General features: G+C 44.3%; 1 protein-coding gene across 4 annotated transcripts in view; it reads left to right on the plus strand.

Moving 5' to 3' along the window:
- Window positions 1-20,093, plus strand: part of SUFU (SUFU negative regulator of hedgehog signaling) — a 378,216-nt gene extending 358,123 nt beyond the window's left edge. For all 4 annotated transcript variants that reach the window (XM_085606533.1, XM_085606538.1, XM_085606535.1 and 1 more), the window contains one exon: window positions 17,758-20,093. In XM_085606533.1, coding sequence (XP_085462659.1) covers window positions 17,758-17,847 — 90 coding nt within the window. In that variant the 3' untranslated portion in view covers window positions 17,848-20,093. The remainder of the gene's footprint in view (window positions 1-17,757) is intronic.
- Window positions 20,094-26,758: the final 6,665 nt, after the last annotated feature.

The raw sequence follows: 26,758 nt of genomic DNA on the forward strand, positions 1-26,758 counted from the left end.
CAGTGCAGCCCTCGGCCAGAAGCCACACTGTAAATTTGGCCCCCGAGAGAAAGTTTGTGAGTACCCATGCTCTAGAAGGTCATATCCCGCTTCCACATAAACCAAGATATCCAGATTCAAGTTGTTTCCAAGAGCCAAAGACTCCAGCAGAAAGAGCATTGCGCACACTCTACACCCGCAGGTCAATAATGGATTACATGCAGAAAACAAAGTCAATCAGGAAGGAGAAACAACTCTTCGTATCATTCTCAGACAATAAGAAATGAGAACCGATTACCAAAAACAACATCATAAGCTGGATAACTCTGTTAATTCAAATGTGTCACAAGAGAGCTGGCGTACAGCTAGAGACAAAACCAAGAGCACGTTCAATAAGAAAGAAAGGATCTACAGTAGCCTTCCTGATTGACGTTCCAAATAATGACATGTCACATGGCCGTCAAAAAACACTACTGCATTGATGTACTGGTGCACAGAGAGGCACGAGTGGGACAGAGTACTGAAACATCTGTTATCAAGCTCAGTCTCCTCTCCAGTCCAGCCACCACAATAAGGAAAAAACTATGAAGTCAATGCACAGATTCACATGCGACCCACCCGCTTTCCCAGGAAATGAGACAAGACAAGCAAAGATTAGACATAAAGAGAGTACAGGCAAAGGGCGTCCACAGGACATTAAATAGACAAGCGCCAAAAAAGTCAGAAGATGGCGACCACGCAAGTAGACTTACGGGGAGGGCGTCTGACGTCAGGAGAGATTGGTCTAAGTACCAAATGGTGAGGTACGTTGTCGCCCAGCAACAAAAACAAGCATTTGCAATGCAATAGGTCTAGCATTTGTGAAAGTTAGAGCTACTAGCGTTGTAAATGACAATGTATTTTAATTATGTGTATGGAGTGGATGTATGTGTTGTGCAGTGGAAATAGGTGGGTTGGATTGAAATTGTTAGTTGTGGAATTGTGGGTCATGGAATAGTGTGGTGTGTAGTGGAATTGTGGTAACGTTTGTAGTGGAATTATGTGGCTAGTAATTATGTGGTTTTGATTGTACTGGTGGCATGGATTGTGTGCTATGTAGTGCAATTATGTGGATTGGTATTTTGTGTTGAGAGTATGTAGTGGAGTGGATTGCTGTTGAATTTTGTGGGATGATGTGGAACTCTTTGTTGTGGATTGAATACATGTGGTGTATTGGAATCAGGCTGTACCTAGAGTACACTTTTTATGTCTATTAAAAGCATGCACTGCAGAATGAGCTGGTAACACCATTCATTACATTACCTCTCAAATTGAATAAATCTTCGTCAGTGTGCAGGTTCAAGCTATTCCATCAATTACAATCAGCACTGGCTTTCAAGCAGCCTTTAATGTTGCAGATTAGGCAATTTCATTTCCTTGAGGTAACTGTTCTTCCCTTGATCCACAACACAGGGGACCCCTCCTCCCTTTCAGCCAAGGTATCTTAACCTTTCCAGGAATGTTTTCTTTTAACACAAAGTTGGAACTGTTTTTGATGAGTTAAAAAAATAATAAGAACGTTGTTCCCTCCAGATTCCGCCCATTTTGACCTATGTTTTGAATGTTACAAAGGGAAACAAGTCCTAAAATGCAGCAGGCAACTAACGGTGTCACACATGACCTGTAAATATGCATCTGGCTGTTACAGGCGGGTGCGCTTCGGCTGGTCCTAGGTTTGCAGTCAAGTGCAATAAGCAAGCATTAATTTGTTTTTTTGTTTCACTTTGTTCATTACATGCAACGGCCTACAAGTTCCACACTGCTAAGTGCCGTTGGCAGTGTAGCTGGACCTGGCTCAAATTCACCTTCATGACGCGAGTCACATTAACAGCCGACTCTCTAGACCCTGCTATTATTCATGTAGTAGTGCTGAGTATCCAAGTACCCCGAAGCAGCCAAAATGATCAACGTTGGTGCTATTTAAAAGCATACAAATGCACACAAAAAACTTTGTTAAGCTGTAGTCTTCAATCAGCTATATCAGTACAATCTTCTACTCTGCGCATGTTGACCTGACTGGTATACAGCTGTAATAACTATTGAAATCTGAGAAAAACACCAGATACAGAAGCAGAACCCCAATAAAACAGAAAAAAAGCAAAATTACCCACATAAAATGTATATATGCCCCCATGAACATGCATGTGACAAGCAGGTTATGCACTGCAAAGTAGGTGGACAGAAGTAGCAATACATCGAATTAAAATAAAACCGCAACCTGCAACGTTTTGCCCTCCTTGGGGGGGCATGGGGCATCAGCAATAAACTTTGGAAATTTAAAAACCGACCTGCACACTTTTTCTTTCCTGATTAAGTAAACAGCAGCAACTTCCATCTCAACCCCAGAACTACGGGGGAAGGTTTCGCCAGCATGCAACTGGAACAATAAGTTGCAGCAGCAAAGAGCACAGAAAGAATTGCAACAGGAGGAGGCACAGACCTTGTTTTCTTGCTCCCTGGTGCTCTGGGATCCCAGTTAACCCCACGTTGCCCGGAACATTTTTGTCCGCTCCAGAGAGCTGCTGTGCAAAAAGTACACACAAAACCCATTCAGAAATCTCTTGTGAATGTTTAGGGTGGTAGGGGTGTGAACTAAAGACATTTAAAACCAGATGGGGATGTGCACATTTTGAAAAGAAAATGCGCGGCCGCCATTGCTAAAAATGAAGCCCGGCGTCCCACGCTGTGGGGAAAATAAATACAGTGTTGCAAAAACAGAGTTGGGCGAGCCACACACAACAAAATAAAAGTTGTGCGGCCGCCATTATTATAGTTCAAGCACGGCGTCCTGCGCTGCAATCAAAAAAGTTATAATGTTGCAGGAGAGCGTGTCGTGCCTGCAACAGCAGGTAGGAGAAATGTATTTCAGAAAATAGTGCTCAGGGAGAGCATTTCCTGCCTGCAAGGGCAGGCAGGAGAAAGTAATTTAAGAAAATAGTGCTCTGAGGCTGTAATTAAAATGTACAGAGTAACAACACATGTAACAGGGTGTGTCCTGATGGGAGGTAACAAGACCAGAAAAGGCGGTGCTATGAGGGACCAATGGAAAGCTACCATATTCAAAGCAGTGGCAGGAATCAATTAAAAAGATGTGCGGAAAGTGGGCGGAGCTTCATTCCCATATCCTGAATGCAGCATGTCTCGAAGAGACTGCGCATGCGCTGTCTAGGTGAGACCTAAAAAAGAGGGACTGATAAAAGAGGAGAGTTCCAGACCAAGCTACTAGATGGCAGAATAATGCACAACATATAACTCCAGAAAATTCTTCAAGCTGCAAAACTACTCCTAAGTAACCATTTAGTTGTCGACTATGCCAGATGGCATATGTGGGCTCTGCAGTGGAACCTGAAGTCTCAGTGGGTTCAACACTAGGGGACTCTGTTTGATTCCATCTAGGTTTTTGGATGAGTCTGCAAAAGACCTGCACTGTATGCTGCTCCACCACATTTGGTTCTCCGTGCCCCACCTTGAACTGACCGTGGTGACTGATGTGTCACTTCTGGGATGGGGAGGCCAACCGCTGGAGCTGGAGATCAGAGGACTAAGGTTTGTGGCGGAGGCCCGGGTCTACATCAGCTTGTTGGAGTTGTTGGCCATTCATGTGGCGCTTCAGGTTGTCACTAACAACACCACTGCCATGTGGTACTGCAACAATTGGTGTATTGTGGGCACCTGGGTCTTGTGCCAAGAGGCACTTTGTCTCTGGAGCTGGCTGGATTGTCAGGTTATTTTGATATGGCCAGTGTGATCTTCACAGCAGTCCCAGAGGACTGGCTCAGATGATACAAAACTGGCAGGTCAAAGCCAAGAATGTTATCTGCACCGATTTAGATACCAAGGACTGCATCAACATGGTACCCGGCACCAGTGTTCTCTTTCATTGAATTCAACAGTGATGTACAGGCTTCGATAATGGGCATGCCCTTTGATAGGTCGTGTCTCCTAAAAGAGGCAGCTTACTCCGCTTTGGAACGGTTTAGAGTAAGAAGAGCTGCAATGTGCTCTTCAGTGTTGTTGACCAATGCCAAACGATTTACGCACCAGTTCTGGAAATTTAGGGGCCTGCCATATAGGCAAAGGCAGCCTTCTCAGACGGTTTTGCAGTAGACCATCTTATTTGTGCTGTTGACATGGATATGGCTGGAAATGCGCAGGCCAGCAGGGGCATCAGTCCTCCAACTCCTGTTTCCCTGCTACAACAAACCACTTTAGTTTTCCCTCAGCGATGCATATCCAACCATTGGGGGCCAGGATCCTGGTCGCTCCCTGAGATTTTGGTTCCCAGAACCCCTCAACATTCAGATCTGATCTCCAGTCAGACTATTATTTCGGGAGGATCACCTGTCTCAGCAGCAGGTAGGGTCCGCCACTAGAATTTGTGCAACTTATACTCCCTTGCGTGGTGATTCAGTAGCAGCAGTTAAATGTTTCAGTGTGCGTCCTGACATGGTAAATGTGAACCTCGCCTCCAGATGCCCCTCTGTGAAATTCATTTATACCAGGTGCTAAGACAAATTTGTGTGGTGTTTGGGAAACTGACACCTTACTGGCGAAGCTGTCCAGCTTCATTTTGTTTGTTTTAGACTAGCAAAGTGTTCCAGGGGAACTGTAAAAAGTTATTTGTTGGCCCTTTCGGCCTTCCTGTGTTTGTCAACCAATCATCCTTGTCCAAACCACCTATTATGATGATTTATTGAAGGTTTTACAATTGTTACCTCCCACGCCATTGGTGTCTTTTGACCTTGGAGACGGTCTACCTAATTGCAATTAAGTCAGTTTGGCACATGAGTGAAGTGCTGGTACCGTCGTCGCAATTGCCCTTAAGCACATCTTTTCTGGACAGATTGGTGCTGAGGACTCAGGCGGGCTATTTACCAGAAGTTGTAATTTCCTTCAACACTGGGCAATTAATCACTCTTCTCTGGTTCTTTACTCCCCCCTCACAACAGGAAGTTTCAGGCATGGGTGAGGATTGGGAGGGGTCTATTTACCCTTTAGAACAACAACTAGATGTTCCAGTGGAACAGTTGGGACTGGTATGAGGATCTTTGTAAAGCCAGTGGACTGGGCACATCCCCAGATACTGTTATGCTCTCTCCACCTAGTGTGGCTACGAAGGAGGGGACATCTTATGACATGGTGGTGAGGAGGGCAGCAGAGGTCCTTGGACTGGAGTTGCCCTCTGTGTAGGTCAGGACTAATGTTCTGAACGATGTGCTTCTGCCTGGGACTACCACGTCTGAACCCCCTATTGCCCTTTAATGAAGCACTAACTAGGCACATGGTCCAAACCTAGCACATTGACTCCTGTGAACAGGGCAATTTCACGCCGCCATCGCTCTGCACAGGGCGATCCAAGATTCCTCAGCCAACACCCCGCCCCTGAGAGGTTGGTTGTTCAGGTTTCGAGGTCACATGGCGCATTCCCTTCTGCTCCTCCAGATAGGGAATCCACGAGGCTGAATGCACTTGAGAGATGTTTTCTTCTACCAGCCTCGCATTGCAGTCAGTGAATACCACATGCCTATTTGGCAGTTTCTCACACACCCTTTGGGAAACGGTTGCGCAGGTGCTTCCACAGGTCCCGGAGGAGGCCCAGGCCATGCTCTCCCAGACAGTGAAGGATGGGAGAGGTGCAGCTAAATTCACCATTAGATGTGGCTTAGACACGACTGACTTGTTAGGCAGAGCGTTTTCGTCTATGGTGGCCTTACTGTGTCACACTTGGCTGACATCTGGCTTCTCGGATGATGACCAGACTAAACTTATGGACATGCCCTTTGACGGGACTCTTCTTTTTTAGAGAAAAAGCAAACTCAGCCTTGGAGCACTTCAAGGAATCTCGTGCTACGGCCAGATCCTTGGGCCTCTCAGTCACACCTCGTGGCCAGTCTAGCTTTCGCCCTTTTCACGGCAAAGGAAGGAGTTCTAACTGAGATTCCTGGAGTAGGCAGTGGTTGCTACTGCCACTACTTTCTGATTCTGAAAAGAACAAAGGGTTGCGGCCCATTTTTGACCTTCGGACCATCAATCTCTTCAAAAAGGAGAAATTCAAGATGCTCATATTGGCTTGGGTCTTGTCTGCCTTAGACCAAGAAGACTGACTGATAGCGTTGGACTTGGAGGATGCGTATTTTCACATCCACATGCTGCCGGCTCACAGGCGTTCTCTGCGATTCAAGGTAGGCCACAAGCACTTTGGCCATACCAGCGCCCCTCGGGTGTTCACCAAGGTGATGGTGGTGGTTGCAGCTCATCTGCGCAGGTTAGGGGTGTCCCTTTTCCTCTCTATTGATGTCTGGCTGTTGAAGGCGGTTTTGCACCAGGCTGTCGCCTCCCACCTCAAGACTACAGCAGACCTCCTGCATTTGCTGGGGTTCACTATAAACGTGTTGAAGTGACACCTGACTCCTTCTCGGGTGCTCACTTTCATAAGAGCTGTTCTGGACCCAGTGCAGTTTTGGGCTTATCCTCCAGAGCAGCGAGTCCAGGATATTCAGGCTGTGATACCGATGTTTCAACCTCTATCCTGGATTACGGTGAGAATGACTGAGACCTGAAGTTCCAGTGGGCGCAGCATCATGGGAATCTCTCTGAAGTGGTCCAGATCTTGAAGGGAACTGTAGAAGACCTGAAGTGGTGGTTGACGAACCGCAATTGGGTCAGAGGCAGACCCCTCTCCCTTCCACAACCAGATCTCACAGTAGTGACAGATGTTTCACTCCTGGGATGGGGCGTCCCTCTGGGAGAGGTGGAGGTCTGGGGACACAGGTCTCTGGCAGAGTCAGGACTCCACATCAACTTGTTGGAGCTTCAGGGGATCCAGCTAGCGTTGAAAGCATTTCTTTGCTCGGTCAAGGGTAAGTTAGTGCAGGTGTTCACAGACAACACCACAGCCATGTGGTACTGTAACATGCAGGGTGGGATGGGGTCGTGGGTCCTTAGTCAAGAGGCCCTGCGTTTCTGGAAATGGCTGGAACATCAGGGCATTCCCTGGTGGTTCACCACCTGGCAGGTTCTCTGAACGCCAGGGCGGACGAGCTCAGCCGTCCATGCCAAGCAGATCACAAAGTACGTCCCCAGATGGAGGTGGCGCAAGGTCTCTTTCAGCAGTAGGGAGAGCTTGGTTAGATCTGTTCGCCTCCAAAGAGAACGCACGTCAGCAGCTTTGCGCGCTGGAGTTTTCAAGGCGACTGTTGCTCTGCAACATACTTCATCGTAAGTGAAGCTCAGGCCTCCTGTATGCCTTTCTGCCAATACCACTTCTGCCCAGGGTTCTCAAAAAGATCAAGAAAGACCGGACCCAAGTCATTCTTGTGGCTTCGGACTGGGCATGTAGAGTCTGGTATCCAGAGCTTCTTTGAATGAGCATCGATCCTCTGATCAGGCTGCTCCTTCGGAAGGATCTTCTGTCACAGCAGCAGGGAGGGTCTTCCATCCCAACTTGTCAACTCTCTGCCTCCTTGCTTGGAGATTGAGCGGCGGCAGTATGTAATGTTATTTTGGTGGCCAGGCAGCCCTCCTCTAAAACGGTATAAGCCTGCTGTTGGCAAGAAATGGTAAAATATTGTACAGAAAGGTCTTTTGACCCTCTTTTTGCTTCTCTGTCTAATATTCCTATTATTCTTACCCTTGCCCAGCAGTGCTCTGCTTTGGGTACTCTTAACCCGTTCGTTGCGTGCGTTGCCCAACGGCCGTCGCGAGCACTACCTCCGTAGTGCTGCGCATGTCCATTGGCTGACGCGGCCCTGCCCGCGCACGGAAACGTCCGCCACGGCGGCGGACTCTACGCCGCGCTAAAAGGGTTAAAGGTTATCTTTCTGCTCTGTCCGCTTTCTTGCCGCTGCTGGACCAACCTTCTTTATTGAAGTCCCCTATTGTAAATGGGTTCTTAAAAGGGCTTGTACATATGTGATGCCACAGTAGGACCTTAATTTGGTCCTCAAATTTCTCGTGTGCTCCCTTTAAGCCATTATATAATTGTCCCCTCCGGCTGCTTACCATCAATACAGTGTTTCTGGCGGCAAAAACATCTGCCCGGAGGTTGAGTGAATTGCAGGCTTTGTCATGCCAAGCCTCCCTACTTGACGACTTTTATGGATAAGGTGATGCTTCGCACCCATGCTTCATTCTTACCAAAAGTGGTGACCCCATTCCATCTGGGTCAATCACACTGGCTACCATTTTTGCCAAATCATAGCACGGAGTCCGCCTTGGTTGTGGCTGCAGACCAAGTGAAGTATACTGGACAGTAGTGGGAAGGCTGCTATGATCCTATTAGATCTGTTGACTGCCTTCGAAACCGTAAACCACAAGATTGAATTGGAGGCTCAGCCTTAAAATTGTTCCGATCCTTCCTTTCTCAGATTGATCATTCAGTGGTCTTGGGCGACCTGGTTTCTAAGTCCTACACTGCCCTGTGGGGTCCAGCAAGGCTCATCATTGAGCCCCACTTTATTTATCTAAGTGGCTCCATTGACTTAAGTTCGGCTTTGCACCTCTAGCATATGCAGACAACACACAGCTTATTGTGTCCATTTCAAACAATGTCGAAGAGACAGCTGAGCTTTTTAACAGTTGTATGGGGGCCATTTTTCAGTGGATGAATGTAAATAGTCACATGCTCAGTTCAGCAAAAACCAAGGTTCTCTTTTTTGGGAATAACTCGCCCACCTGGAACCAATCTTGGTGGCCACAAATGCTGGGCTCACCGTCTACACCAGTACCTACTGTTAAGAATTTGGGGATAATCTTTGACTCCAGTCTCTCATTCAATACACAGATAAATAGACTCACCTCCTCCTGTTTCTTTCTACTATGTAAGATCACGAAGATTCTATTGTACATACCTACTGAATTGCAAAACACAGTAGTAACTGCACTTGTGTTATCAAAATTGGACTACTGTAATGCCCTATATGTAGGTCTTCATCGGCTTTCCTTGAAAAAAATTCTATTCCTTCAGAACGCAGAAACAAGACTTTAAAAGAAAATTCCTAAATCTCAGTCAGGGACACTAAAAGATCTTAAATGGTTGCTGGTGAAGAATAGAGCAGATTCAAGGCTCTTAGTCTTGCTCACAAAATCCTATATGGAGGTACCCCAGATTACCTAAAGAGAAATCTTACTTGGCATGACTGCAGTAGGCCACTGCGCTCCACCAATTCCATAACAATCAATGTTTGTAAAATCAAGAGATCGAACCAGTCAAGTTTTGTCCATATTACAGCTCTCTGGTGGAATAACTTACCGGAACACTCGAGAGGCCAGTCCAAAATCTTAAGTTTTAGAAATCATCTTTAAACCTGCCTTTTCTCTTGTTTATTTTGGGAAATAAAATACAATTATTTTTAATAAAAACTAGTTTCCACCTTTTTATTCATGTTCAGTCAATATGGTGGACATCAGCACCAAGACGCCATTAGCATTCGCGCACTCTAGAAACCGTATATATATTAAAAATGTTGCCATCTAAATGCGCTGAATGTAACATAAGTTGTAGGTGGACAGAAAAGTCCAATAGGTTTCAGCTTTTATCACAGTGATGCTTTAGGCCACTGCACCTACTGCACCATTCAAATCATGACCCTAGTGCCTGCAAGGTAACTGCACTTGTGACTGCTTGTTTAGTAGTACAATGTAGCAATAATCGGTGTTCATTTAGTTTTCAGAACTTTGGGCCCCTGTGTCACTGTAACTGCTGCACCATTCAAATCATGACCCTAGTGCCGGCAAGGTAACTGCACTTGTGACTGCTTGTTTAGTGTAAAATATCGCAATAATCAGTGCTCAGTGAGTTTCCTAAATCTTTTGGTCCCTGTGCTACTGCACCTGCTGCACCATTGAAATCATGACCCTACTGCCTGCAAGGACAAATGATTAAATCCTTTTTATCCAGCAATGGATGTGTTTCGAAAAGGCACAGTTGCAGACTGAATACATAATTATTGTGTAGGTATAATAAACACAAAACTTTTATAAAAAGTGCCTTCAAACTTACCTAACTCTCCAAAATGCGTTGCAACAGATGTCCTAAGTAAAGCATATCCTTTACACATCAAAGTGAAAACCAAGCATTGCTAAATTGTGTTAGTGTTGCTGGCTCTTTCCAATGAAAAGACCTTATCCTGTGTTTGACAGTGAATAGACCGTAAACAGTGTAAATTGCCCAGGATCCCGTATGATAGGCTGACGCTGAGACTGAAATTCGGTTTTGCACTTTGTTCCTAAAAAGGCAGTGTCACAAATTAAATGGACTTGCCAAAGAAGGAATTTTGCAAAAAAAGTTCAAATGTTTTGTTCAGATGAAGAACAAGATAACTTTTGGGATGGCCATGTCTAAAATACATTTTTGTAAAAGGGTCCAAGTAGGCTCAGTGAAGAAAAGTACACTTCATTCCTCTTTTCTATAAACATTCTCACTTTGAAGTCAGTCGAAAACAAAATAGCCCATGTAAACACAGCTTGACATTTGACTTCGGTCTTAGAATTCCCAGCAAAGGAGATGAGATAAGAACAAGATTTAAAGGCCTGCTTATTACAGGAAACGAGTTTGTGGAAGAGTACTGTAAAAACTGCTTTAGCATGGGGAGGTAAGAAGTCAAGCTGCACAGCCTAAAGCACATAAAGTCAGCAAATCAAAAGCCAGTAAATGTGAGTTACAAACCACAAAGCCAATAGAAAGCCACGGGCGGAATGTATTCCAAGATCAACTTTCTGAAAGTCCCCAAGATGCGTTTCTCATAGGCGGTGACCTAAAACGTGCAGGGGTATCAGGGCTAGTGTAGAAGGAGTCAAAGGAATCTGGGCTTAACAAGCTCGTAAGTTTTACAATTTTATCATTAACAAATTCTGAGCAGCATAGCTGCTGACAGGATATGACGGAGTAAGGGGCAACTGAATTGGCTACACTATTACAAAAAAGGGAGAACATTTCCTAAGCAAGATTTTTGGACGAGAGGATACTCCCATGGTAATAGGTGGACCTGGTGAGTCTAGCCAGTTTTGCATTTACGCAACTCTATTTTTGTAGAGATTTATCTTTGTGGTTGTAAGATTGTCTCCATTGTCATTCTAGTTGTTTACAATGACATTTAGCACTTGAGAGATCAACCATGTACAGAAGTGCAGATGGCATGCTCCTTTGAGATTTATACGGTTTCATAGAAAGAGTGGCATGCAGGGCATTAATGAGACAGTTGTTGAAGAGACCTCATCTGCCATAGTAGATTCAAGAATATACACAAGCTTTTGAATATTTAACCTAACCCAAAGATGGACTAGTTGGAAAGATGTTTTGTGGCCATGGTAAAATATTAAATGAAGCAGCCTTGTAATTGTCAAATAAACTTAATCTACAGCTTGAAAAATCGAAAGCAAGTGTCATGGAAGCAGGAGGTCAGTAGTATGGCTGACTTGATGAGTAGGCTCTGTTAATATTTGGGCAAAGTTGAGAGCCATCTAATATGTCCTCCACATGAAGATGGAAGTCATCTAGGATTGCCCATATCCAGCAGGCAAGCAGTAACAGCACCGTTTAAATAAGTCTGACTTTAAAGGTGGGGTTACAGTTAATAGCTAGTCAGTTAGAGCATTATAAATTAGTGTAAGATTGCCACCTGGCCACAACTGATGGTCAATATGTTTAACTAGAAAACCGGAAGGTAGTGTCATAGTTATTATATTAAGGACCAAGTCCTTCTTTAGCCACGTATATGTTATGACTGCGAAGTCAAAGTTGTAGCCAAGAATTACATTGTGAATGAGCTATGTTTAACTAATAAACTGGAATTTCTAAGAGTTCACCTTAGCAGTGAAGGAAATACCTCATATGGGGTAGGTAAGGGCAGCAGTTTGGTTTGATAGTGAGAAACAGACTGGGCTCTCGGAGATTTAGAGGAGTCCAATAAAGGAGGAGTGTCAGTGTTGGAATTGATGGCAGAGGAGGAGGAGCGGAAGCAACCTGGATTCTTCAAGTGACAGAATGTTTAGCCCTAGGCCTAACCACAGCACACACCTTTTTGGTTTTGGTGTGCCCGCTCTTGTGTTGGGGGAGGGGTGGGGGACTTAAGGACTTAGAGCATGTCCTTATAGTGGATCAGTTTGTCTCTGCTAGCATTCAGGGGGGAGGCAGCCTGCCCCCCACATAGACATCTTTGTTTTGTTGTAGCAACAATACAATATGAAGCAAATACTCCTATTTCGTGTTGATCCAAGTTCACTATCTGTCCTGCCTCTATATTAAAGCATCTGTATTAACCTGTCTTAAAACTCATAGCAACAACTTTAGTGATTAAGCAACCCTTTATACTGTGTATCAAAGGAAAATGTTATATGACCAAACAGTATGTTATCACATAATTCCAAGACTCTTCAAATTTGTTGTTAAAAATAATTCTTTATTTAGATTTCTTTATAAAACTTTTTTTCATTGTAACCAATATGAGTTGTCCCTCAAAGGGACAGAATGTCTCTAAACCACAGATGCATCAATCTCCCTTGGTAATTGTACTTCTCTTCTTTGTTTCTTAGACATCATGATATTAAATCTATTTCATGTAGTTAGGCCATTTACAGTACTGTGAATTGCGAGTATTCACACTCTGTCCCCACAGCATACACGAACAGCGTACACTGCGGGGACATGGAGTGTGAATACACGCAATTCCCCCTTAATTTATATGTATTATTAAAAAGAATCAAGGCTAGGATATTTTCAGTACTATATTCAATTGCAGTGATTACCTACAATTTTATATGTAGTGTATTCGGCTTCATTGTAAATAAAATTGACAAAAAAAGTACAGTACTTAACTGTCTTTGCAGCACGAATATTACTTCATGTGTGCAAAATGATTTGGCGAAAGAAATGTCTTTCGAGTGACATACCAGCATCAACAGCTTCAGGCAGGAGGACTTCATAATTTTGTCTATTGGTTTACATATAAAGCTGTATGCAGATGGCGAAGCCAAAGCATGAAATACATGTTCCTAGGAAGGCAGAGGGGCATGCTGTAGATAGTGCTACATTTTGTATTATTACTCAGTTAAAATACTGCCATGGAAATTGTTTGTGTCTTTGTGCAATTAGAGTTTAACTGTTTCCCTCTGATCTTTCATCAGAGTAGCAAAATCTCTTCCAGCTAACCGTGCATTGTTATCCCACATAAATGCCTGTTCCATCCTGTTAAATATCCCAGGCCAAGTTCCAAATACAGGGGAATGGAAAATTTCCTAGCTATTGTAACGGAACGTTTCAGTTTTGTTAAGGACTCGAAGGCGAGGATTACCCAGTTCTGTCTTTACTTTGACAGCATCCATTAAAAGAAACAACAAAAGACTGCATTTCCCATAACCCTTAGGGAAAAAGTCAACATTTCATCAACATTCAAAGTCCAATCAAATTAGGCCAGGAACCCTTGATAGTCCCCTGTTGCTGCCTCCTCTTTCTTCCTGCGACTTCAGACAGATAGTGCAGTCCTTACTCTTGTTTCGACCCATCAGATCCTGGAGGAAAAATGAATGGCGATACATGAATCCGGGATAGGTATTTATTGTATTGCCAAGACAAAAGAAGGTTAAGGACCTTGTCGACATCTCATAAACAGAGTATCTGGGTTCAGGAGGGGGAGGGAGGTGAATGCATCACAGAGGTTTGCGCACCAAATGGTGTTCCCCACCACAATACCCCTGACCGGGCAGTGACCAGCTGAGATTGCTGACCTGAAAGTATTGATGGATCTATATGCGAGCGCATCTGATGCCAAAGAAAATTCAGAATGTGGACAATGTTTTTCCCCACAGTATCCAGATGTCTTCGATGACACCAGCCCAGCCATCGAGTCCATGCTGATGTATCTCGCTTAACAGTGCTATTGGCCCAGGCCTTGAAAAGGAGGAATGCAGCCTCTCGCGAAAGGCTTTGGACTTTCTAGCATTTCATGTAATCCTCCAAGCCGTAAGAGACCGACACCACTCTAACATTAGATAATGGGGATTCCCCTCCAGGTCTTTGAGGAGATCTGGATATAGGGATAGAGGGATTGTAAAATCCCAAGAAAGTTCCAGAAGAACTGGATACCAGACTTGTGAATTCCAGGTCTTGGTTCACTAGTACTATGCCCGCCCCTGTCAACGAACTTGAGCCGAGAGGCGCTTGATCACTACTAACGGAGAGAAGGTATAGCCCCGTGCCGGTTGCCAATCTTGGAGAAAGGTGTCCATGACTACTGCCTCTGGGTCTGAACACCAGCTCAAGTACTTTCAGAGATGGTGATCCAGACGGGATGCAGAGATGTCCATCGAGAATGGGCCCCATCTGTTGCAGAGGGCTTGGAACACTGATGGATGTAAGCGCCAGAGGCTTGTGTCCTGAGGGTGCCGTGATTGCCAGTCGGCTACCTGATTGACTGCCTCTGTGAGATGCTATGCCGACACAGAAATCTGGTTCTCCAGGCAGTAATCCCAGAAGCTGCAGTCCAGATCCGACAAGTTCTTGAATCGTGTACCCCCAAAGTGGTTTATGTAGCTGGTGGCTGCTATGTTATTCATCTTGAGGAGGACACAGCATTGTGTTTAGTCTTTGGTCCAGCGAACTAACCTGCCAGGAGTTCGAAACAATTGATGTGCATGGACAGTGTTTGAAAGACCACTGTCCTCCCCTGGAGAAGTCCCCACATCTTGCCGCCCAACCTGTGCCGCTGGTATCGGACTCTGTGATCAGATCTGGAAGGAAGCCAAAAATCACCAGCCATTCCATGCTTCCATATGAGCCAGCCACCAATGAAACTCTTCTCGAGCTTCCTTTAATAGGAGAACCATCTGGCAGTATGTGAGACCCCTCCAAAGATTAAAAGCTTTCAGCTGCTGGAGGTCCCGATAATGTAAGGGCCCCAATAAAATGGCCTGGATTGAGGATAACAGAAGCCCCACCACCCTTGTATCTGACAAATGGAGGTGGGAGGTCTGACCACCAGACAGCACAGTTCATTTCTGATTTTGGTCATCTTCCAGGAGGGAAGGCTGCGGGTGGTTCAAACGGAGTCCACCACAAAACCCAGAAAAACCTGCGACAGAGAAGGGATAAGAGCTGACTTCTGTTTGTTTATGATGAAACCAAGGGTTTCTAGGAGAGAGACTTCCATCTGTAGATGCAGTGAGAGGGTCAGAGGGCATTGTTCCATGAGAAGGATGTCGTCCAATTAGATGAGACGAATGCCCCGGGTCCTGAAGAACTCACCCATTGAGCTCATCACCTTGATGAAGCATGACGTGGCGAACGAGAGGCCAAAGGGGGAAATGGTGAATTCAAATGCATTCCCCGCCACTGAAACTGGAGGAAGAAGCAGTGGGAAGGATGGTTAAATAGGCGCCTTTGAAGTCTAGACGCACCATCCAATCGTTGGGAAGGAGGAGGGCCTGTAATAGGTGGATACCATCCATCTTGAACTGACAGTAAACCAACAACTCGTTGAATTCCTTTAGATTGATCACTGGTCCTTGATAGCCATTCCGTTAGTCCGCTACAAAGAGATTGCTTAAAAAGCCCCTTGGATGAGGGGAGATTCGTGGAGATTCACACAATTACCTCTTTGCTGTGTAGCTCCGATATTTCCACATCCACCAACTCGGCGTGAGTGGGAGAGAAAACCAAAAGAATAGGGGACCTTCCTGGACTGCCCGTAAAACGCTGTAGAATCCCTGTACTGTCTGGCAGACCCATGCACTGGAGGAAAGGGATTCCCAGTTGTGAACAAAGTCCTGAAGTCTGCTCTCCCGACGTTGAGGTAAAAGCTGTATACTCATCTTGATTGGCTCCATGGTTGCCATCGCCTTGGTGGCCTCCCTTCGTACACTGGTGGCTCGGTAACCTCCGGTAGGGTAGGAGTTGGCAAACTCAGAGGAATCTTGATATTGTCCCCTCTTGGCGTTGCATCCTCTGCCGGAGGCTGGGTGATGTGTGCGGCTGCCCAATCGCCCCCTGCTTTGGCCAGCCCTGGTGAAAACCTGGGGCCTAAAGATGCGCTTATAGTAGAGTGGAGTTTCGAGCTAATTAAACGTTTGCACAAACTTCCTAGCTTCCGTATAAACAGGTTGCTTAACAACCCCCCCTTGGTCAATGGGGCCTGCCTCAGATGTCGCAAGGTCACACAGCTTTGGATCAATTTTGATGAGAAGCCAACAGCGCCACTCGGTTGAAATGGTGCAGTGCGCGTTCCCCAGGAAGATAATGGCCCTCTGGTCCCAGCCCTCAGGGGAAATCAGTGTCCCCAATGAAGTGGCTTTCTCTGTTATATCTAGGATAGGGGTCAAGGGGTCAGAGATATCCAAGAGCTTCAATCCCCTTCTTGGGATTACGCATGTACTTGCCCAGGGAGGTAGCCATGTGCTCATCAATGTCCGGTGTGAACACTACTTTATCCCCCAGGGATGGAAGTTTGCATTCCGCTCGCAGGCAGTTGCGGATTTCCTCAACTAACAACTTACAAAGCCATCGTGCGACAAAGGCCGCAACCTTATTCCTGGGGGCCCATTGTGAGGAGCAGGGATGCATCAAATGCTCCTGGTCCAATTTATCTGAAATAACCTGGGAGCATCATCTGAAGGTACATCTTGTGCATTGCAGGGTGAGGGGCGCCATCGGCGGGACCCCGGCTCATGCTTCGTGTCGGAAGCAGGCGGGGAGTCTGACCCTCGTGCAGGTCTGGGTTGGCGAGAGGGTAAAGAGGCACCTGGTGGTTTCAACCCCGAGGGCCCTGGTTCCGGGGAATGTAGGGGCTGAGACTGGTCCATGAAGGCCTGTTTCAGTCTGTCAAATGCATCCATGTTGACATTTGGCACAGGCAGGGTCCCTCTTGCATTTATGGAGTGGTGCGGGTGTAGCGGGCCCTCCCGGAGGTAAACTTTAAGGGGTCTTCCCTCCCAGGGAGGGGTTTAAAACAACGTTCTGCAGCAATTTCCTTTCCTCTCCTCTCCAGGGAGCCGCTGCCTGCATTACCGCTTGAGAAATATAGGCGTCTATTGCCTCACAGAAATGATCATCAGTGGGGAGGTAGATCACACTGTCCTCCTCCTGGTAAGTCTCCTCAACATCACTGATTCTGGAGTGGCAATTGTTCTAAAACAGTGTATAATAATGGCAGGCTATGGTACTGGGCGGCACTTAACTCAGCTGCAGGAGCAGTGAAGAAAGAGGAGGCGGCAACAGAGAACTATCAAGGGGACGTGGTCTCATTTGATTGGACATTGAATGTTACTGAAATGTTGACTTTTTTCCCTAAGAGTTATGGGAAATGCAGTCTTATTGTTACATTTTAATGGCTGTTGTCAATAAAGTGAAAAGAGAACAGCATACTCCTCGCCTCCAGTCCTGATGTAGAATCTAGTCGTGGTAACTAAGTGTAGCTGAGTCCATTATATGCTCAGTTTTCTCTTTTAGAAAGTTTTGAATAACTACATAATTTTTGTGAACTTCTGAGCAAAACGCATTGTGTTTGTGAATCAGTCTCTCCCCACTGGCAAAGTTAGAGAGGTTCTACAGCCATGACCTTCATCTCCAGAGAAAAGACAGGTGATGTTTCAAGCCCATTCATTTAGTGAATTAAGTACAAACTGCAAAACTATTACAGTAAAGTAACCCCTTCCTTATTGGAAAGGCGTCGAACATATGTTGCTAATTAAATGTGTGCTTCAGGAAGAGATTCTTATTCAAATAACTGTGTGTGTATGTTTCGTTTTCAGCTGAAACTTCCAAAAGAGTACAGCTGGCCTGAAAAGAAATTGAAAATTTCCATTTTACCAGATCCAGTGTTTGACAGCCCGCTGCATTAAGCCAAAAACCTGGAGTTCGTCCTTCTTACTTTTAGGAGCGCCACGTTGCATTCCCTGCGACTCTAGAGTAATTCAGTAGGTGGAAAATGGCCAGCAGCAAAATGATGCCCACACAACATCTGCTACAGAAATCTTGTTTTAATAAAATAAGCATAACCGGAAGTACGTTTCTAAAAACAATGTAGCCACAACCAGAGAATCCCCTGTCCTCTTGTCTATGGTTTATAGTGAAAAGTGGGCCCACTCCTACCAGGTTCGATGGAGTCCAAATGGAACGCAAGAATTCCATGCACTGCAAATTATCGTTTTACTAAAATGTTAAGTTGAGTATAAATCGTTATACTGTTATGCCTATATACTCTTCGACTTTTCAGGTAATTCATTTTTAAATATTTTGTATAACCCTGCAATCATGTGATGAAACTTTTACTAATGATTGACAGTCTTTTATTCTGATATCATTTTGTAATTACTTTTTGCACATGTGGCTGACTTCTTTTTTAACTATGTGTTAAACATATGCCTATATATTACAAACCCCATATAGAAAAGGATTGGAGACCGAAGAGCTGTTAGTTTGCCCCATCTCTGTAACCTTTCCTCTGAAAGGGTATTCATGGAATCGGTCTCCAGTCGTTATTCTTGCTTTATAAAGTTAAAGCTGATTTCATAGCCTCCAAATTTGAGGGTCTTTAAATTTCGTGTTTGTTTCCAAGAGCGGCACGGGGCCCTTATTGTAATGGTTGTTATTTAATTGCTACTGGTTTACTATCGTCATGTGGTTGGGAATCCCAAGTAGAAAATGAACTCATTAATTACACCCATAGACATTAGTGTATCATGGTTATCCCTTTCTGTGGAGGTTGCAAGGCATGAAGCCCTGCTAGTTCACTCTACCCCTCCCTAGTTTGTACCTTAACCAAGTGCCTCACAGTGCCCGCTTTCGGCCTAGAAGGTAGGATATGAAAAACACCTACCTGAACAAAATTTAAAACTTCTGGAAAACTATGAAAGTGGTTGTTCACTCAGCCTGGAAACGGTGCATACAGTCATCGTTTTCAACTAAGCTTTAATACCCCATCCTTAGATGTTCTTTTGTGTATCCACTATTTTAATTCATTTGTTCCCTAGACATATTTTTGTATTAAATTTGACTGTACATATTTGGTGATGCTGTGAAAAATGCGTAATTGCATAAGCAAACAATAATCCCAGTGACATGCACTGGTGCTTGATGTTGAACATGCAGAAGCATCTATTTTCACATTGTAACCATTCTAACACACTTAGGGCACTCTAATCTTCCTTTTTTGTATAGATTTCTGTTGCATTTGCTTTAGCAGACCTGCTATTTGCTGCCCCTTGTATATATATTTATAGTAGGATGTGTACTGGACTTCTGTATGGGCCACTATTTTATGCACTGACTGAAGATGCACAGTTAGTGGTGTCCTGTTAACTGTAGTGTTATAGAGGAACCAAGAGATAAGCAGATAATGGGCATCAATAATGAGTGCAATTAAATAGTGTATTCTTGACGCGTCCTCCCGGCGATATGTTTATGCAACAGCTATAGGTTAATTTCTAATTACAACAGAAACGGTGTTTGTGTGTCTGACAGCCCCAGCTTTGTTTCATTTTTGTGTGTAGAAAGCCAGCAATATTTAGAATTGATGGTGTTAGTTTTCACCTTCAGGTAACCAAGCAGATGTTCGAGTCCAGATGTTATATTTAATAGGTTGCATAAATAAATAGCCTAATGGATATGTAGCTAGCCATATAATGCACACACTTTTATAAATGCACACTCCAAGATCCCTTTGTATATTTTGATTCGTTACCTGGGTGAAACTTTTCAATGTGTAGGAAAGTCTACAGACCACGTGCTTCAAAGCACGGGCAACAAGTGCCTCACCCAAATGGACAAAACAGGGATTCCCCTGTTAATTTAGAAAAACCACCACAATGAAGGTAATCAAACATCTAGCTTTTAGTTATGTTTCCTTTTCAAAGGGATTTGTGATTAAACTGTATACTTACTGTTCTGTATGTTAAGCTACACACCATTCTCTGTCTGCACAGTTTAGGAAAAGAAAGTTGCACATTAATCAGTGTTTGTTTTTCGATTGTGCTTTCCCTTCCCCCCTCACTGACTGAAGCAGAATCAATGACTGTACGTTGTGCATATTTTGAATGCATGTATACCTATTTTTTTAATTAAAGCAAAGTGTTAATTACGCCAAAGACTAATTCAGTTGGCAGGTAGCCGGGTGTTTTATTTTATATTTTTGTATATGTCTTTTCTGTGTTTGAAGCTTTGAGAGTAACTTTTAAAATATCAACTCTAAGATATTTTCAACACCAGAGTGGTTTGTAAAGTGGATTTATTAACACCCTAATCATGCAATGAAGATAGTAGTCAGTCATAAGTATTCTAAAAAGAAAATCTTTTGAAATCTTGAACTGGAAGCAATGTACTGAATACACTTGTTTATTCCCATCCCCAGTTTTTCACCAGAAGTTATTAACTTTTTTTTAAACTTTGTCATGGAAGACCTAAGTTACATAAATGCAGTGCTTCTACAGTTCTTTAGTCTTAAAGGGGTATTGAAGCTGTCAGAAACATTGTATGCTTTATAAACCTCATACATGTATTTTGTAATCAATAAATACCAGCTCAGACCACCAATTACATTTTTTGATAGCTCAGTTTGTTTTTAAATTTAGCATAGCAGTCACCCTAATTGCCGTTGTAATGGAAATTGTATAATTTGCAGAAATGTTAAAAGCGAAGTACTTGCCGTTCTTTGTTTTTTAGGTCTCGCCTAGCGTTGCTGTGCACATGCGCAGCTCGCTCAGCGACATTTAATGCATATGAGTAGTTTCTGTAAAGGGCTTGAAGCCACGCCCCTAATTCCCATTGGCTTGCGTCACTGTTTATGTTAAACGGTGCGCCGCCATTGGGAATAAGCTTTCCAGGGTGCCTCCTTTTCCCTTTTTTGACCGGCCCACCCGGACTGGCTCGCCTGCATTACAGCTGTCGTGACAAAGTTTCTTATCAGAAGCTTCGTCATGCTGCCTTGCACGCACCAGTCTGGCTCTTTGATTGGGCCAGACAAAAAAGCCGACAGGGCGCCGCATGTTTATTTTTGCATCTCGCTTTCACTTAAAAGTGAAAGCGCGATGCAAAAATAAACAGCGGATGCATGGCGAGCGCTTGCTTACATAGTGACGGTGAAATGTCTGTAAACCAGACCCCAGGTGAAGGCTGCCACTGAAAATGCACTGGGGACAAATTCGAAATTCGTCCACACTGGATATGGTTTACATAGTTTTGTTGCAAGTGATAGAATCGTTGTTTAATGGTTGTATCAAAATTTGTATGAATGGGCACTGCTGGAAGTCATTGTGGCAATCCGTAGATGCAAAAAAGTTACATCTGATATTCTCGCCTTCCACCGCCTCCTCCCTCATCCTCTGTTTACCAACTCTTGACTTTGTTGTGTTGAAAGTAAACCCCTCCTCCCTGGGCCTTGTGCCCACGGGCACACAGTGCCTGCGAGCCAGTGGTCTTTGTCCGTTGTAACTCTTAGTTTTGTGGTATTTTAAACGCCAATTGCCTGACAGCCAAATGTTAGGGTTGCTAAGCCAGAGGCGTGTCTCTCGGCAGAAGCAGGAGGCAGGGCGTGGGCGGAATCTGCCTCTGAGACGTGAGAGCCCCGAGAGCGTTGTGGTGACAGGTTGGGGAGGGTGAGACGAGTGGGGCAGGGTGAGAGCTGGGCTGTTCTTAACAGTAGCAACAAAAAGAGACTGTTGCATTTCGGTGCACTTCAGACAAGCAGCGTTCTTCAGCGTGCCCTGCACGCAGAAACCGCACCTCAAGCTAAATACAGTGTGAATGATATGCTGTGGTATGTGTGCAATTGTCACTTCGTGGCCTGGTGTGTTTTGTGAGATGTTCTCTTATATTATGTATTAAAATTTATGTTATGTATTCATATGGTAATAGAAACGCGGTTCCCCAGAAAGGATAGCTGCTCTTTTCATGCACAATGAATCCAACATGCGCAAAGCTCTTAGGGGTAGAGGGTGGTCCCTTTTGTGAGAAATGGAATGGATTTTAATTCTAAAACAATTGTAGTTTCCAAACAAGAAAGACCCAGGGACAAGGAGCATGTGTGCCTGTAGCTTAATTTAAAAGAAGAAAACCAATGTCTTCACTCCTACCCGAAGTCTAAACCATGTTTTTTAAAGCAAAAATATAAAACAAATCACTCTGGGAGACAGAGCTTTGACTCCCAGAGTAAATGACCATGGAACACTAACTTCTCACAATTCAACACCTTTTATACATTCTCGCCACATGCACAGCTAAGGAAAAGATACGAATGAGAGAAATTGCAGCTCAGACAAGGGGCTTGTCAGAAAGTGGTGAACTTTCTTGTGTGAAGTAGCAAGAGGACCTTGAAAAGCCACATATGGTGTCCATTTCTCAGGCTCTGAGTTAGCGCGTTGTGGGTCTTTGCTTGCAGCTGCCAATACGAACAAGCATTTGCAATGCAATAGGTCTCGCATTTACGCGAGTTTAAGCTATTGACATTGTGAATGACAATGCCTTCTATTTATGTTTTTAAAACAAAAACAAAAATAAAAGGAATTGTTATTTGAAATGTCAATAGCTCAAACTCGCGTGAAAGCGATACCTATTGCATTGCAAATGCTTGTTTTATTTCCTTTTTTGTTGAATGGTCTTTTTAACATTTTCAAGGAACAGAAATCTTCGTACATTCGAATTAGTCTGATTATGTTATGTTATGTTATCATGGGTTTTGTTAAGCGCTCAGCTACTCAAGCAGAGTGTCCCGGCGCTGGCAGACCCGAGACCATAAAGCTTCGTCAGGGGATGAAAACTTATAGGCTAAACAGCCAAGTTTTGAGCTTCTTTATGAAGGTCGTCAAGTTGTCGCTCTTTCTTAGAGCTAGTGGGAGGGCGTTCCAGGCCCGAGGCGCAAGATATTTAAAAGAACGCCCACCGATCCGGGCGCGTCTAATTGCCGGGACCGTGGTGAAGAACAATGACGCAGAACGCAAGGCTCTGGCAGGCCGATGAAAACCGATCCTAAGCGTCTTAAATGCCATAGTAAGTGCCTTGAATTCAATGCGCCTCTGCATAGGGAGCCAGTGCAGAGATTGCAACAATCCCATAGCATGGGAGCGGTGGCTGAGGCCAAAGATTGCCTGGGCGGCCGAGTTCTGCACAACCTGTAGCCGTGAGAGAAGGAATTTCGGGAGACCCAGATGCAGGACGTTGGCATAGTCCAACCTAGAACCTATCATGGCCTGCACCGTGATTTTCCTATGGGCAATGGAGAGAACAGGAAGAAATGTTCTTAACATTTTTAAAATGCCAAAGCATTGACCAGCTAGGCTCATAATCTGTGGTTTCAGGGTAAGACCGTTGTCCATCTTAACACCAAGATTTTTTGCCACCAAGGCCACGTCTGAAGGGGGAAACATATCAGCGGGCCACCAAGACCTCCAACAGGGATCCGGAGGACAACCAAAGAAAAGAACCTCAGATTTATCTGAGTTGCATTTAAGCTGATTACATTGGAACCATGTAAAAACCGCGCCCAGACAGCTCTTAATACAATCTCCATTGAAGTCAATATCCTTTCCACATGTGAAAAGAAGCTGGGTGTCATCAGCGTAGGAGACAATCTGGGCTCCAAAAGACTCGACCACCGCCGCCAAAGGGGACATATAGATATTGAAAAGGGTCGGGCTTAATATAGATCCTTGAGGAACTCCCACACCCAGAGGCGGGACTGTCGCAGAATACGGAGGGGCCCAAACTGTCTGTTGGCGGTTGGTCAGAAAGGACTTGAACCATTTGAACACCGTTCCTCCGACACCAATCTCCGCAAGACGCGCCAATAGGCGGTCATGAGGAACGGTGTCAAACGCTGCAGAGAGATCGAGCAGCACCAGCAGTGCCTTACCCCCAGAGTCCTGAACTTCCTTGATGGCCTCCATTACCTCTAACAGAGCCGTCTCCGTGCTCATATTCGCACGGAAGCCGGATTGAGTATGGTGCAGGAGGCCATGGGACTCCACAAAATGTGAAAGGATAGACTGGACATGCTTTTCTGCCACTTTGGCCAGGGCAGGGAGCAAAGAAATAGGTCGATAATTAGCATGGATGTCCCGGTCTAAAGAAGGTTTCTTCAGAAAAGGAATGACCATTGCCTGTTTCCAGGCAGACGGCACAATCCCTGTTGACAATGAGCAGTTTAAAATAGGGTTGACCATCGTGTTAATAGCGTGAGCTAATTTAGAAAGACTCTTCGCGGGACAAGGGTCAAGAGGAGAGCCCGATCTTATTTTAACGAGGAATTCCAGTGAGGTTTGAGATGTAATGGGTGGAAAACTCACCAAACTGGGCTTATCCGGGTCAAATACACCGGCCTTAGTTTCAGGACAAGGCACTACCCCCCTCACAAAAACTGGAAAAGTTGCCTGGATGCTCTTGATTTTATTGGCAAACAAACTAGCCAATTGCAGAACCCAAGGTTCCGAAAAAGAGCACCTAGGCGATATAGCCACTGGTGAAGTAAATTCCTTTACAATTGCGAAGATTTCTTTGCTGGTATTAGCGGCCTCCTCAATCCGTTGGGCAAAGTAGGCTTTTTTGGCCAGGAAAATTTCTTTATGATAGGCCTTGGTACAACTTCTATAGGCCGCCTTCAAAGGATCCAAATAATTTGCTCGCCAAGCTCTTTCGGCTTTTTTGCAGAGCCTTCTACTAGAGTTGAGCAAATGTGTAAACCATGGGGCCGATGCTCGTGAGGATTTTTTATACGACTGCCTCGGCGGGGCTAAATCCTCCAGGCACTGTATAAGCCACTCTTGAAAGCGAGCAAGGTCCAGTTCCAGATCACCCGAAAGAGAGCAGGGGTGGGTTAGCCGATACTGCTCAATCATTTCCTCGGTTACTAGATGGAAAGGACGCGTCCGCCGAGCAAGACACCCCACACCTCTACTAGTCACAGTAATCTGGGACTGGATTTTAAAAGTCACCAAAAGGTGGTCGGACCATAACACCGGGAGGGGAGGCACAACTGTCACCGAGGAGGTGGAAAAAATCTGATCCAATCTGATATGTTTTAACAATTTTTTTTTTTAATGATGTTAGCTGTTATTTAAACACTAATTGCTGTATTTTGATGTTATCACATTGTTGAAGTGGGCTTTTTATGGGTGCAACATTAGTAGTAGTATGTGTCTTTTATAATATGATTTTGATAAAGATCATCAAATTCTACAAGGTTTAATGCTGAAGCATACATGCTTCAAATGCAGCCATCATGAATTTTCACATGTTATAATGGCAAAGGAATTTTCTATACAGCAGTCAGAATTGCACCCATATATAAACTTGCTCAGACATTAAAAGTACAGTTCACCACAATGACTGCAAATACTATTCACAAATTTTAAAGATCGCTGGCCACACAAGTGATTTCCCCAATCAAAACCTTTTTGTCTAATAATAATGTCTTTCTTTTATCAGATCATATACATGTAAGTTTTTGCACAATAAAGTTTTAATCTTTTCACCAAGGTTAGAGGTAGACCAGCAGAAGTGTGACTTAAGAAAAATACATTTCTACTAACACTCAAACCAGAATCTACATTTCGATCTCTAGGCTGCAATAAGTTTGTTTTCAAAATATGCCTGGCCTGTACATCACGGTTTCCCTTAAATGATCTCTCATAGCCCTTAATATGTACCATACCTTAAAACCTAAAATACAACTTCATCGTGAGCAGTCTTCTTCCATGTCTTACTTTTAATTATGTATCATAATTGCATTTAAGTGTTCCGGAGTTTTTTTTTCAGAGTCTTACTGTAATACTGATACACATCTATCTCCAGTTACATATAGTTATGTTATCTGTGAGTTTAGTATCACAGCTGCAGAATTGGCTACAATGGGACTGAGCGTTCCAGCTCACTTAAGGCTTGTTAAAGAAAATAAGATCAAGGATTAGTGAGTTCACTTTTTCAGCACTGATCACCAGACAAATTTGCGACTTTAAAGTCTACTTTTCTGCATAGCGGAGTCCAAAATATAGTTTCCATTCCCACTTGTACTGACAACTGAACCCACACTGAAGGAGTCAGTGGAAAAAGAGGTGACTATCTCAACATGGGCTTTGTGAAGCAGGGATAACCTGTACAGTCATCTATTTAGAGATATTTGATAGTTCCCTTGCCACCTTTTACTGTTTGCACCCTTACTCTTAGGTCAGACAGTATTTGTCCACTTCCCTTGTCAGATGGCCAAATCGTATGTAGATTGACCGAGACAGGCCTCAACATCATGTACATAGGTACAGACTGCTTTGACTAATTGCAGAGGACCAATCTCCTCTTTGTAGTCTCCCAGCCATGTCTTCCCCTTTCTAATCAATTTTTATTTGCACCCTGTGGTGTTTCTTCAAATATGTGGGAGGTTAGGAAGCTCTTCGATCAGCCCTTGGTCAGTTGGAATCACTCCCCAAAGGCCTTTGGGGTGGGATCCCTGTGGTGTTTTTCCAATGGGCCTTTTAAGTGCTTTTCCTCAGATTCTCTTGCTCCTCAGGTTATAATTGAAATTGGTGACAAGTTTGAATGTCATTCTCAAAGCATTATTTTGACCTCTGTGTGTACTTTTTACTCTGTACTCTATCACAAAGAATGGCAACACCAGGTGTCTTTTATAAACAAGAAGGGGTGGGAGCACACTGCTTCACCTCCCAGCACAGTTTGCCCCTTAGCATTCTGGTCAATGCAGTTCATGTTGCATGCTTACTTTAAATTTCACTGGAGTATTCCACCAAAGTTGGTGCAGGTTAGTGCTGTAAA

This window comes from Triturus cristatus, chromosome 1_2 (genome assembly GCF_964204655.1).
Source record: "Triturus cristatus chromosome 1_2, aTriCri1.1, whole genome shotgun sequence".
Classification (NCBI taxonomy): Eukaryota; Metazoa; Chordata; class Amphibia; order Caudata; family Salamandridae; genus Triturus; species Triturus cristatus.